The sequence below is a fragment of the Xiphophorus couchianus genome, chromosome 11, assembly GCF_001444195.1.
Source record: "Xiphophorus couchianus chromosome 11, X_couchianus-1.0, whole genome shotgun sequence".
In the NCBI taxonomy this organism is placed as follows: domain Eukaryota; kingdom Metazoa; phylum Chordata; class Actinopteri; order Cyprinodontiformes; family Poeciliidae; genus Xiphophorus; species Xiphophorus couchianus.
In genome coordinates this window covers 30,895,991-30,911,328 of record NC_040238.1, presented here as the reverse complement: position 1 = coordinate 30,911,328, position 15,338 = coordinate 30,895,991, and the positions used below count along the sequence as shown (strand labels likewise).

Below are 15,338 nucleotides of genomic sequence, written 5' to 3'. Positions count from 1 at the left end.
ATCAGATTAAAGACCGAGTTTCTGGCCATTAGAGGAGGACAGGGGAGCTTCGTGTGGCTGCATGATGCAGACTTGACTCCACTCTCGTCTTTGTTTGGGGGCGTCTCCTCTCCTCCTGTTCCCCTCCTCTGGTATTCCCTTCCCTTTCTATTCCACTCCCACCTCTCTCTCTCTCTCTCTCTCTCTCTCCTGGGGCGGTAGAAGCGCCCCCCTTGTTTGGTTCTCAGAGAGAGGGGTCCTTTGGGAAGAGTCACAGAGCGATTTCCTCAGAGCTAGTGAGGAGTTGCGAGAGCGCAGGAGTAAGCCCTGATCCGGACATCACCCACGCCACGGCACGTCCCGCGGACCGCAGAGCTGCAGGCAGATAGGAAAGAAGAGACTGAAAGATGAAGAAAGAAGTGTCAGACAATGATGACATCTGATCTCCTTTTCTTCCTCCCTGACAGCTCTAACTGTGGATCTCTGCGAGCCTGGATTGACTTCTTTCGGGTCAATCCGGTCCCCGTCATTCTTTGAAGCGATTTAATACCTCTTTATAAATGTTGGGACAAGTTGGATCTCAGTATTCTTGTAAGATTTGCGCTCAGCTTTAGTTTCCAAATCCCTGCTCAGAACAGGAGGCAAAGGGAATAAAGAGCAGCCGGGAGCGCACCCACGTTGTCCGAGTGACGGATCCACTGCAGAACAAGTGCGCAGCTGTGGTGGATAAGCACCGGGCTTTCGGAGGTTTTGTTCATGTTCGGGATCCAGGAGAGCATCCAGAGAAGCGGCAGCGGTCTGAAGGAAGAGCCGCTGGGAGGCATGAACGTCCGGAGCTGGATGCAGGGAGGCGGCGTGCTGGACGCCAACACGGCCGCTCAAAGGTGAGCTCTGCCCCGCTGAAGGAGGGCGCTTCCACGCCTCGGTCCGAGGACAGGCTCCGGAGAGATGGAAACCACGCGTGCTTTCTCCGTGACGATAGTCTCCGAAGAGAGGCTGCTGGATTTATAGACAGCGGAGAGACTTTTGGGGATGAAGACACTTATCCAGCTTGACGTTAGGCTACAGCACAGGCTCACTTTTCTAAACCCTCAGCGGCAACACGTGCTAATGTTGATTTTTACGCACTTCTAGTTCATGTCCAGTGAGCGTAAAAGCCTCATGGAACCAGGATACATATACAACATAATCATAAATATTATAAAGGTTGAGAAATGACAAGACTGCTCTTTTAAGTCAGTCTAATGACCACATTATATATATATATATATATATATATATATATATATATATATATATATATATATATATATATATATATATATATATAATTTTTATTTACTTATTTATTTATTATAATACCCATACTCCTATGAGACCAGTCTTTATGTCTCATATTGCCTATTGTGAGTAATTAGGCAATATTTTTTTTTTTAAAACGCACAACAGCTGCTTTGGAGCATTTTTCGGTGTTTCTTATTTATTACTATTATTTTTGTCTTCTTTTTTTCTTTTGCATTTATTCTTTTCTTTTGCACAGTAATCTTTTTAGCCATTAAAAAGGAAAACAACCAAACGAAACAAAACGCCCGCCTCTGTCTTGCCTGTGTGTCCGCAGTGGAGTGGGTCTGGCCCGGGCTCACTTTGAGAAGCAGCCGCCCTCCAACCTGCGGAAGTCCAACTTCTTCCACTTCGTCCTGGCTCTGTACGACCGACAGGGCCAGCCGGTGGAGATCGAGAGGACCAACTTCGTAGACTTCATCGAGAAAGAGAAGGTGAGTGGCAGCACTCGTGGAAATCTGTCGCATCAAATGAAACATGATTTAATTTACCATAGGCCTGATTTATTTCAGTTTAAGAATTTAAGGATTATTATTATTATTATTGTTATTATAATTATTATTGTTATTATTATTATTATTATTATTATTAACAACGATAATAATCTGAATTTGATTTTGAAAAAGGCCGAAATAAACGTTGTAAAAAACAACAACAACAAAAATATTCTTGCATGTTTCCATTAAATTTCCAACTCAGTGTTCGTTTTAAATTATTTTTAATTTATGGTTCTGTTGAACATAACCACTTGTTTTATATAAACAAGAGCGCAGCGAGCACCTCATCAATTATGCCATCGCAATGCAGCGGGCGAACCAAGTGTCGGATTTATTGCCCCCCCTCCAAACAGAACCGGTAATTACAGAGGAATTAAAAATCCACAATAACACTGTGAGCCAAATTACAAGGCTGCGCTCCTTTAATACATCAACAGTGAACATAATTCACTCTGTTATTTAATATATATGGCTGAACTCCCTCAGTCTGGTCTTTCCTACGTGCGCAAAGCTTTCCTTTTTTAAAAATAAATCTCAGTAACCACTTGGAGTTTGTTGTGTGTGTGTTTAAGGAGTCGAGCGGGGAGAAGACCAATAACGGGATTCATTACCGACTTCAGCTTCTCTACAGTAACGGTGAGTGGTCGCATTATTTTCGATCAGTTAGAGCAGATCAGCATCATAGCCTGCCGTTATCAAATGTGCACACAGGCGTCGTTTTAAACTGTTTCCACATTCCGGGAGGAAACGTTGCAGAGGAGCATCAGGCGGCCACAGCTTGTTTCTGTCACACAGACTCAGGAGAGTTTCAGGAGTTTCATGAGACCTATTAGTCAAATTTCAGTGCAGCTGTTGCGAGCGATTTGGAGCAGCTTTGTGGCTTTATCACTGTCACTGTCCCTAAATTAGGCTTTCCAGTTTGGAGTCGTGTTTGAGTTCCAGTAGGACTATTTTACACTGTAAAAAAAAAAAAAGCACGGCTACAATGTGAGGCCTGCACTTGTTGACAGCTTGGGATCAGATGTTAAGAAGTAGTTGTCTGCTAATTTACTCTCTCCGTCGTTCATTGTTTTATATTTTTTTATGCATTTACGGCAGATTGATGTGAAGATTTATGGGCCAAAATGTTGGAAGTTGAGAGCTGAACCAAACTAGTCTGACTGAGTCTCCGTTTAGCTGGAATCCTTTTGAAAGGACCTCAAAAACATTTACTGCTAATTTTATTAACTGATCTGATATTCTCACACATATAACAAGATAAAGTAAAAATAATAATCCAAACCATAATTTGAGTACATCCTTTCAAGGGGGAAAATAATGTTGTGTTGAGAAGAAATTGTTTTTACTAAATGCACCAGTGGCACAATTAATGGTAACTTGCATAATAAAATATATACAACAGAAGCACTGGAAGATTTGTAAAAAGAATGAATTTTATTTTAATAAATTGTATTTTAATAGTGACGATACAGTTTAAAGTGTAGTTTAATGACATAGAAAGCAACTGATGTGCTGTACAAAGAGCTTTTAAATATTGCTTTGTCTGTTTACTTTATCTTATTTTTTAATCTATCAAACTACTAATCGGTGATTCATAAGTTGCTTACCTGGAGCAGATATGACCTGACAGAGGTCCATCATAATATTACCACCATGTAGTTTCACAAGGAGGATAGAAAAAAAATCTCCAAAGCTCTCTGTTAGAGATTTGCAGCAAAAAGTGGCGTCTTGGGGCCAATGAGTCTCCATAGCAACCATTAGCTGCTGGTTAGATGCCAACAGATGGTTTTGGAGGCATGCTGTCCTACCATCACAAATGTAGAGTTTGCTAAAGGAACTTTAAAGTGAGCTGACTGATTATTAGATGGGAATAAGACTGAGCTTTTCAGCAACACACAAACATTCCAAGTTTGTGTGACTTGAAAAAAAAGGATAAACAGTTAAACAGCATCTGATATCCATTATTAGATATGATGGAGGATTTGTGATGCTGTGAGCCCCTTTTTTCAAAAACCCTGGGAATCCTGTTAGAGTACACAAAATCTTTGAAATACCAGAACATTTTCAAAAAAAAAGAGGAATGGGACATCTTCTGGTTTTGCAGCAGGATAATGATCTAAAATGCATATGCTAATCAGAACAGAAATGATTCACTAATAACCAAGAGCATGTTCTGGCTTGGCTCAAACCTAAATCTAATCAAAAATATCATGACTGACCTGAGAGCACATCCATGACTTTGGATGATCTAGACTTTATCCAAATGTGAATAGTCAAAGTCTCCCTCTTTAAATGCTCTGACCATGTGGAACTAAGAGCTGTTCGACTGGGAAGATCGGTCTTTAGAAACTAATGAAACACACCGGTAACTACTGAATTTTTTTTTTTAAGTTCTAAATAGGACTTTTTTCTCCTCTGAATTTTTTTTTCCTCAAAAAAAAAAACCCCAAACTTTTAATTTTTCTAAAATTTTAGTTTCAGTAAATGTTTGGTTAAATTTTAAGGTGCCATAACATCTATATGTTTTAATGGAGACAGATGTTTTGTAATGAAACAAGGTTATTCGTAGTTCATTGTTGCAGCTTAGTTCCTTTTGAGGGAGAAAATACATAATAATTTACACACTGTGTTACAACTACTTGTAGATGAAACAAAATGTTGCAGAAAAAACATTTCTGTTGCTATTTATTTGATTTTAATATTTATCTAATGGACATGCTTTTATTTAAAATCGCTGTAAACTTTCTGATCTATGTTCTCTCTCTTCCTCTGCTTCCTGGCAGGCATCAGAACAGAGCAGGACTTCTACGTCCGACTTATAGACTCCATGACTAAACAGGTAAACACCCTCGCACTCCCAGCAGTCTGTCACCTCTCCTGTTACTTCGCTGACATTAAGCCGCTCCACAGATCCTCCGCCCTCATGCATTGTAGCTGCACACACAGAACGATGAGCGTTTGTGTGTGCGAGATTCAACGGGTGGGTGTTTCCACAGTGTGAATGTGGGAGATGGTGGCACACACACACGCACACACACGCTGCATGGCTCCAGGCATTTTTTTCTTTGTCTGTGCTTCTCTCGCTGTGATTAGAGCAAAGAGGCAGCGAGCGGGTGTTGAGGAACAGGAGCGGGAGTCTGCTGCTCACAGTGGGAAGTGGGAAGATGTAACGGCACCTCTGGGATTTGGTCTACCTGGTGGCAAGCATCGTCTGATCGGATTCAATTTGTGCTTAATGTTTTTGTTTATGTGTACATTAATGAGTTAGAAAAGACATTTTGCAGATAAAGTTCAAAATGTCTCAAATTACTTAAATTATATTATTTAAATAGTTCAACTCACGCATTGTTTTTGGTGAAGCTGAAAGTGAGAGTTTTCCGTTAGTTGTGTGGGGAGCCAAGAGCCAATGCCATGCACTGAATACTCGTTAATGTGGCTCCAGGCTCTGACAGAGTCTCACATTACTGCTGCCACATTGCACTGCGTACTGTGTGTGTGTATGTATGTGTGTGAGACTGGAAGGCCTGCAGGACCACACGGCTTCAACAATAACACGCTTTACCTCAACCTCAATCTCTGTGGGGTGATCACCAGTTACACACAGTGGGACCCTCCTCCCACACAAACACATGGTCAGCAACGTGTAAACATGTAAGAACAATGGATATCAGTGCTTCGAATTAGAGAGAAAGAAATAGTTTTCAACTAATTCAACATTGCAATACATCATAGAGTACCGTGCTGCTTAAAAGTCTTGTCTACATTTTTAAAAAAATATTTTGCTTCTAAGGAGTTAGATTTTGGGACTACATGTTGGAACTGCTAGTAGCAATTTTGCCTTGCAGCAAGCAAGTCCTGGGTTTGAATCCCTGCCTGGGGTCTTCTCTTCTCTCTGGATTTATACCGCACTCCCTATACAAGACAGTACTTTTTATTGTATTTGTTAAAATTGTGCTTCAGTGCCACCTATAGTGATTTGCTAAAAACTATTAATAAATACAAAGAATGTGCAGGTTTCATAAAAAGTACCACCTCAAGAAATGTTATATAATGTAGGTGTGCCTAGAAAACTGAGGCCCTGAGGAGTCATCGAGATTAGATTATCTCAATTATCTCCACCTTTGTAGAATTATCACTGCCTTCATGTGGTGAAGGTGTTGCTGATGTTTTTGGTCCTTGGTAGCGTCTCCTGTGGCTAATTGGTGTTAGTGGAGGGGGAAGATTAAGCAGGATGAAGGAAGCACATTTCTTAGACTTGCCTGCCCGTACCATGGAGGAACCCCCTTCTGAAGGGTGACCCAGCAGTTTGAACCACTTTAAGAGCTCACACAAAACTATTTCTATGAAAGTGGAAGAGAAAAATTAGGGTTTTTTAAAAGCATATTACAAATCCTCCATCAGAACGGAACAGTGGTTTTGAGGTGCTTATCCACATATCCATCCCACATGTAGTGATGCCTATCAATCTTAAACATTTTTGACAATCTTAAAAAAAAACATTTAAGATTGGTAAAATCCAGATAAAATCCCAGTAGAGTTTTGATAAACATCACATATTTTTCATTTGTGATGGTAGGACACAAATGGCTTTTTACTGGGATGGTTCCCAAAACAGCCAGTTTGGACATTAATTATGCTTATTGAGACTTGGTGTAAAGAGACCACTTGTTGCTGCAATTTAATGGAACTGTAAGTTTTTAAAGTTTTTTTTAACCTCGTTTAACCTCTCACTGTGTATAAAGAAAATGGAGTGTCTGACTGAGTTCACATTGCGGCCTTAAGTGACCCAAATGATTATTTTTTCCTTTTTTGCCTTAATGCGATCTGTGTCTGAGTTTTTCACAACAGTCTGAACAACACAGATCGAATTTCTTCGACCCAGGATACTTACATATGTGGTTCAAAATCTGATACGTATCTGATCTTTTCAAATGTGCCCTGAGTCTTAATGGCCAGGTTGCATTTATTCCATTCGTCCCTGAACGTCACTGATCCTTGACAAGCGTCACTATTCTGCGTCCTAATGCGCGCAAGCGGGAAGAAAAACAACAACCATGGCGGACTGTAATGAGGATTAAGTTGTTAATGTGCTGGCTCGGGTCGGACATCAACTTCAAAACCGTAAGATACGCTCCACTATTAGCATCTACGTTTACTTCCGCAAACACTGAGCATTTCTTCTTCGTTTTATGACAAAACATTGAGCACGCTCTCTCGGTGTGTGACGCTATTGCGCCCTCTACTTCGCATGCGGGACACTTTTAGCTTGTTTGCGTTTCACATACAAGTCGCATATATTTGGGAGGATGAACGACCGTGCCAAAAAAAACAAAAAAATCGGGATTCAGCATTAAGGCCTGCAGTGTGGACGTAGCCAAAATGTAATGGCTATATCGCTACGTTAAGTCTAAGTAGCCATTGCATTAAGTAAGCAAGAAAATGTTACTTACTTTGAGTGAAGTTCCTAGAAACTCTGGTAAGCTTGAAATTTAAATATAAATTAAATAATGTTTAAATTTATTTCAAAGCAGCCAGTTAGTTTTTAAAACCAATTGTTTTGTTATGTCGGATTTAGTTTTCTCACTGAATGAATGTTCTGAAACAAATGTGTGATTATGCAACAAAGTATATGGAAGAGCACCTTCTGTCCACTTTCAAGTAAGATTTAGGATGTGTCATGCTGTGGGCCTGAGAAACTTGTTAAAGGAAGTTATTCTTTTTAATGGGTGAGCTGTGGATTTATTTGAAGTAAGTTTTGGCTGTTCACAGTGAACAGGAGTCAGTGTATTGTTTCAGTCGTTCGTGTGCGTCTCTCTGTTTGGGTTCGTTAAATTCCCAGCATTAGATGAATAGGACGATAACAGGTGGTGGAACCAAAACAGCCGTGTGGTTGGCTTAGTTGCTTAGTGATGTCATGGCTGCTGTCTTTCTAGCCACACACACAGTTGTTCCTCAGCACTGTTGTCCTGCCAAGCAGAGAAAAATGAAGCCAACAGTGGTACTGATGTGTGTTGATCTTCTCACTGAGGTAACATTAAAGGCAAAACGTCGCCTCGCTTGTCACAATTGTGTACAGATTCTTTTTTCACACTTTTTATCTGGATTTTCACAATGCAAGAGGAAACAAGTGAAATTTGATTGTTTTAAACTTTTGAAGCAGAAAAGTCAGTTCAGTTTGGATTTGATTTGGACACTTCTGCTTAAATCTCCTGGATTACTTATCATTTCAATTAGCATTAACAAAATTAATTTACTGAACTAAACTAAAGTTAAAACCCCAAGAATAAAAATTTCCAATACCAGTCAGTTTAGACAACAGTGACCTAAAATAATTTTACAGTCTGCATTCATATGGATCCTTTTAACTGTACTAAATTCATATACCACTTTATTTTTCACTTTCTATGCTGTATAGCAGCATGAAAGTGGAAAATAAAGTGTTACACAGAAATTTAGATATTAGAGACAATGCAGACACTAATAATTGTAATGAGAAAGGAAAGCAAAGTCCAGCCTCATTTCTGAGATAAGCATCACAGGTCCAACGCCTCCATCCCACTGTCTGTTGTGATAGCTTTTCAGAGAGGACCTGTTAATCTCTGTGGTCTAGACATGGCTACAGTAGTAGCATACCTCTTGCATATTTTAAACAGCATTAAAGTCTAGAAATAGCCAGAGATGAGCAAGGATAAGAGGGAAACAGTTGCAACGAGGCATAATAGGCTCCCTGCAGCGCTGAATGAACGGCATAGATCAGTAGGGATTTAAATGCTGAGGGCAAGTGCTGGAAATATTACTTACTTTGAATTGGAGAGTGAACCTTTGGGACGTCGTTTCAGATGGCGTAAAAGAGGAGAGCCTGAGTGAAAGATGACACTTAATCATAGAAAGAGGCTGCTATGCATCGAGATGCTACTATGGTAAAAGCTTACAGAGACTTGCAAAAAGTATTCATACCCCCTGAACTGTTCAACTTTTTACAGAGAAAGTAACAGATAGTTGTGAAATGAAAGAAAACTAATAACCAATTTTCACAAATTTTTGTAAATAAAAATCTGAAAGGTGTGGTGTGCATTTGTATTCAGCCACTTTTACTCTGATACTCCCGAGATCAACCAGTGCAACTAAACAACGTTAAAAGTATCTCAGTATATATGTCCAGCTTTTATGTAAAATGAAGAACCTCTTGACACGATGATGATTATGTGTTCAATCTCCAAACCTGGTTGAGAGAGAGAGTCAGAAAGAAGATAATGTTCAAAGAAAGTCAAAAGAAGTTTTATTACCTGGTCAGATCACACAAAACTTGCAAAACACAAAATTTAGATAAAAATTCTTGTGTTAAAATAATCAGAGTCCAAGAGATGAATATTTATATTTACAGACATTCGCCATCCGACCTGAATGAGCTTGATTTGATTTGCACAACGCTCAGTGAGATGGTTGAAGCTTGAAATGATCTCTTGTTACCTAACCCTGTTTGAAACTTCTGGAAGCTTTACCCGGGACTTGTCTGCTGTGTTTCCTGGTCTCCATGAAGCTTTTTGTTCACTTATGTTCTCTAACAAACCTTCGGAGCAGCTGTATTTATACTGTGATTAAATTACACCCAGGAGGAATCTGTTTACAACAAATGTCTTGATTTCGACAGGCAGTTGGTTGTATTAGATTTTGTTCAGGGATAAATCCGTGTATAACAGACTGAAAAAAGATTTAACGTTCAAAACAGTTTTTCCTTTTCTTTCTTTTACCAGTTATGCACAGGTTTGTGTTCTGTACATTATAAAATTCCAAGAAAACTTGTTGAGGTTTGTGGTTTAATTTGAGATTTTTGCTTTCAGATGTTACTTGGCGCTGTTGTTCATTAAAATACTTGTGAGTCACTTTGAGTTTTTCAGTCCTGACATACCAAAAGAGTAAAGCCAACTCTAATGCTTGGCACTTAAATTAAACTATTTTTTCTGGATGCCTACCTGCTATGTGTATTAGTGCTGACATTGAGAACAGATTGCTGTAAATTGATGACAGGCAGGCCTCTTCATGTTTAAAAGCGTCATATGGTGCTCGTTGATTACCGCCTTGTCCCCCAGAATACAGCGTCTGTCACTGCAGGCCCTGCTGGATCGCTGACTTATGGATCATGCTGACAATAACACAGGAAGAAGTGTGTTTCCCTGCCTAATGGATCCCTGTTTAAAAACCACATATGCAGAACTACTTCTGACGAGCAGCTGAAATGCAGTGAAAAAGTCCTGGTGAAGTAGAGAGAAAGAGAAGAAGGAAAAACCCAATGAATCGGAGGGGAAGAGCAGTGGGAGCGAGAGGTGACAAAGTCTTGACCAGAAGTAAATCTGTTAAGGAGATTCAGAAAGAAATGACAAGTAAAATATTTTAATGTGGTTGTTTTTTTGTGTGAAGAAAGACTTAGTGGAAAATTTAGACCTTGGTTTTGTACAATTTGCCCTTTAGTTTCCCCAGGATAATAAGGGAAATTGTTCCTCTCCATGAACACACATTTGAGCCTCACATATTTAAACCGGATTCCTATTTCAAACGTAATGTCTTAAAAAGTTTGGGGTTACACAGTGTCACATCAAAGCCAGCTATGGAAGTAATGTAGTGCCTTGAAAATGTATTTATACCTTTTAAATCCTGTTACAATTTAAAACAGTCAATCACAATCAATATAAAGAGACTGAATTGACCATATTTAGTAAAAAGCCTACTCAAGTATTGAATAACTGATCATAGCATTTGATTTACTATTTAAAAATGATATAATCAGACAAACAGCATAAAATTTACAAAACTAGTATGTACAGTAAGTAGTGTATATATGTCAGAACAGGATAAAGTATTTCTAGTAACATTACATCCTATTTATTCTATCTTGTTAAATGAGAAGTCTGACTTTAGATGTGTTTTTCTGTCTAGTTCACTTTTGGTTAAAACATGTTTTTATAATGATTATAAAATTCCACTAAAAGTAAAAAGTACAATATAATAAAACTATTTCTAGATGTACTTTTTTGCTTTTTCAAAAAGTAAATATAACTGAGCAAATGCAATGTGTTACTTGTGACCCCTGGTTTTTAACCATATAAAGTTTTACCTGTAGTTTAATGTTTATATGTTTGCTGTGTCTTCTACATTGCAAATTACAAATGAAACCTCCTTTGCCAATTTTCCATGAAGGCTAGTTTGACGAAGAGCAGATTCTGTCAGCAGATTCTCTTGCCTAAGCTTTGGATCTCTGCAGCTCCTGCTGCCACCATTAATTGTTGTTCATGAAATGTTTTGTTTTGGATCTAGGTCAGAACATTTTATTTTGGTCTCATCTGACTAGAGCACCTTCTTTCGAAAGTTTGCCATCTTCCCTACATGACTTGTGCATCTATGCCAAATGCTAGATTTTGGAGCTCATGACTAATAGCAGAAATTTTCTATTATGTGTCTGTCACATTAAATTACAATACAATACACTGAAATTGTAACATGACCAAATGTGTTATAAAACAGTTCAACAGGCATGAATACTTTTTCAAGGCAGTGTACTTTGCACTTAGAGTGTAGATTGACATGATGTACTCCAACGTCTTGGTTGCTGGATCAGCCTCAGCAATGTGTCAACGGGAACTTTCAGCTTGGCCTCAGGTCATTTCAAATATTTTTTGAAGGTATTTTTTTATTTTGTGTTCTAGTGAGACTCGCTGTGGAAACGTCAGCATCGGCTGAGTCTGCATGTTGTGCTTCAGGCTCATATTATTTTTGTTTCATGTTACACATCATGCTTGAATGGCCTGGGTGTGCACATCCCCTGAGCCTTGGACCACCAAGTCCTGCTCAGGCTCTGGGTTTGTGTGTCAATACATTTTCATCACGGTGTGCATGCATGGAAAATCATAACTGAGAAAGACTCTGGGTCCTGAAGCATATGGGGTCTCCAGTTCCAGAAAATACAAATGGTCCCAGAGACAGCCAGCTATTAGTATGACGTGCTTTAGGCTAAAGTGAGTTGGTTCCTAAACCGTTCGGCTGCTCTGCATTAATGCTGCAGCCATCCAAGCTAGCTTCTGGGGGCTTTAAGGGACTAGTTTCTACAAATGAGGGGCTCTGTCTGCAGTCTGCACGCAGGCTGGGCCCCCGCTACAAACACACAGGCCTGACGGCTCCTGGAGGACATTCTGGGGTAAAACAACACAGACCCTTTTAAACATTCTTGGAAAAAGCTCTACCTAAATTATTATCAATTACTCCAAAGGACTCAGTTTTATGGAAATGATTAGAAAAGACAACAGATCAAAATTAAGCTGCTGGTTAGATAAAGTATTGTTTTTGAATAGACGTCCCTAAAGCAGAACTAAAGAACAGCAACTTTTGACTTTGACTTTATTAAATATAAAGAAAAAGTTAAAAATTTTGAAAAGGCTGACATGGCTTACATGCTTTCTTTTTTAGTAATATGATGGTGAGAGATGAGAGGATGAGTGTTAGTGAGTTGTAACCTTTATTGAGTTAATTATTGTCATAAATTTGTTTATTTATTTTAGGATACATTTGTGTATCTAATTTACTTCAACAGGTAAAATAATATTTTATTCATTTATGAGGTTTCTTGTTTATTAAATAAGTAGCTTTTTTGTATGTATTTATCTTTAACTTTAGAACATTATTTGTTTTAAAATACATTATGTATGTACTTAATGTTCTAATATTTTGTGTAGTTTTTTGTCTGTTTATTAAATAGGTAAATGATTCATTTATTTTTTTTTTACTTTTAAATACATGAATTTATGCATGTAAATAATCATTTCAATGATTGCTTGATCGATTGATTTACTTATTACATATCATCTTTAACCCACCATTTGATATGTCATGTTTGACATGTTTTCGAGCGTAGCCTCATGCAGAGTTGTGTTGTTTGGAACAAGTGAGTTTTCGCCACAGGTACTTAATTTACTAACGACTGCTTGATGCCAGCAACTAGTCTGCACCAGAGTTGAAGATTATTGCAGAGGACGGAGAAAGTTCCCTTCTACTTCCTGAGAAAAGTGAGCTTGTCACTCGGTGAGATTTGCTGCAGTTCAGAATGACAGATCAAACGGACTGGAATAGACCAAAGATAGACAGGGCGTACCTCCTGATTGATGGATAGCTTAGTGGTGTACGACTTTATTCTGAGCTTCCTTACACAAGCTGGAAGACTGCATAATGAAAGCAGTTGACGCCTCAGCTGGAACTTATTTTCAGAAGCAGAAAGTGTGGGCATCATGAAAAAATACAACTTAATTTTAGGTAAAAACTCACCTGCACCGCATGTCAGCTGAGATAATGTGATTGTTTTCGTGCAGATACTCTGAAACAAACCAAGTGTGTGTGTGTGTGTGTGTTGTGGGGGGAGTAACAGACGGCCCGTGTCGACACAGAGAGTGTGAGGGTGCAAAGGCGTGACTGATCAACAGTGCGCTCCTCATGTGAGGTGGGAACTTTACCTGCTAACCCAACAACGCGTTCCCACAGGTTTATCGTGATGTGATGGTGTGTGAGTGTATTCCTGCATTGGAGGTAATTCAATTGTCTCAGTTTGACATTCAGTTCTCACACAAAATGTTGTCATCACTTTCCTGCAGTTTGTTAGAGTGCAGTGTGGAAGAAAAAATGCAAATACATCTTTATGCATCCATACAGTGGTACAGACAGTGACTGACATCTCTCAGCAAGTCTGAGTGACAGTGGAGCTTCACTGCCTGGATGATTATGTGGCATTTTATAGATTTTGTCAAGGAATTTTCTCACAGTTTTTCTGACTAAATATATGCTGCTTTTAGCCAAAACACTTAACATGATGTTAAGTGCATTGCAAAAAATATTCATACCCCAGAACTACTTACTATATGTTATAGGCTAAAACCACACATTGTGATCCATTTTAAAGGGATTTCAAACAATAGTATATAATTGTGAAGTGGGAGGAAAATGATACATGATTTTATTGTTTTCCACAAAGCTGAGTGTTGTAATCATTTGTATTTAGGCACATGACACATTTCAGATTTCTATGAGTAAAAAATGTTGAAAACCATGTAACATTCTTCTTTTGTGTCAAAATTATGCACTAATTTGTGGTGGTCTACCACATAATCTGCTTGTAAAAGAATAAAAGTTGCTGTGAGGCAGCAAAATGTGAAAAAGCTTAAGCTGTGTGAACACTGTTTAAAGGTGTTAGACAAAATATAACATTTCTCTATGTCTTTTATCTCTCTTTATAGCCGATTGTTTATGAAGGCCAAGACAAGAACCCGGAGATGTGCAGAGTGCTGCTGACACATGAGATCATGTGCAGGTGAGACACCTGTCCTTACTTCTCTTCAGCATTTCACAGTTTGTTTCCTCTGCTCCCCATGCTCCTCATTACTTCACTTTGTAAATCTGAGGAAATTCTCACCACTCATATTTTGTACCTGTATTTTTCTGTGGCCCTCATTACATCCCTGACTCCACCCCCTCTACACACACACACACACACACACACACACACACACACACACACACCCACACACACACACACACACACGCACCCCCCCCCCTTCCCCCGCACACTCCCCCTCCCCCCAAACACACGCCCTCTCTCCAAGATGCATAAAGATTTATGTTAAAGAACAAGAGTTTGGGCTTGCATGGTCGTTGCTTTAATTATAGTTTAAGATAAATTTCTGCAGAAGTAGGTTGAGAGGAAAGAGGTCTATTTATAGAGGCATTTTACCATCCTATACTATACAAAAAGAAGTGTGTGTGTGGAAACGCAAGTGTTTTGTTGGTGTGTATGTGCCTTTATGATGCCTGGTTAATTAGGACACAGAGAAACTCATTAGTCAATCTGAACCCTTCTGTTGCTACATGGCTAACAAATGGGTCTCCTTCCACAACTTGACTATAAAATATAAGCAGGGACTCTCTCTCACTCTCTCTCTTTCTCTCTTGCTCACAAACACACACACATAAAGACACAAAGGAAGCATGCATATGCACGCACAGGCCTGCACACCGCAGTTATAAAAATTCTAATTTAGCCCATGAATTAAGTTGTTCCTGTTCCCTGACCTTGTCACTGAGCAATTTTTAACTATAACAATATAAATTGGGGTTCATCTATATGCGCAAGCAGGGACTTTAGCAGTGAAATCAGGCACACTAATATTTTATTCTATAGATCGCTGAATATTTGTTGACCTGCTAAGCTGCAAAGCCTAATTAAAGACACCCATTGAAATTCAAAAGTTATTCCCAAACATTAAAAAACAATAGATTTGTCAATGTGTTATTTTTGTTAAGCATGTCTGGAATAAATTGTGGACCTGAATTTATAGTGTGTAAAATACTACTCTACCATGCCCTATTATAGTTCTTTAATATTCTAAAAGATTCTTTTTTCATTAAAAAATACAATGATGATAAAAACACAGCAGGATAGTAAAATATAAATTACTTCTTGGATTATATTAAATCCAAAGATTTTAA

At 38.8% G+C, this 15,338-nt stretch overlaps 1 protein-coding gene across 2 annotated transcripts in view; it reads left to right on the top strand.

Annotated features, from left to right (window-relative positions):
- The first annotated feature begins 735 nt into the window (after nt 1-735).
- The window catches only part of LOC114153795 (transcription factor COE1-like), a 95,977-nt gene continuing 81,374 nt past the window's right edge, over nt 736-15,338 (top strand). For both annotated transcript variants that reach the window (XM_028032563.1, XM_028032562.1), the window contains exons 1-5: nt 736-863; nt 1,598-1,754; nt 2,390-2,453; nt 4,601-4,656; nt 14,090-14,163. In XM_028032563.1, the coding sequence (XP_027888364.1) occupies nt 736-863; nt 1,598-1,754; nt 2,390-2,453; nt 4,601-4,656; nt 14,090-14,163 (479 nt within the window). The remainder of the gene's footprint in view (nt 864-1,597; nt 1,755-2,389; nt 2,454-4,600; nt 4,657-14,089; nt 14,164-15,338) is intronic.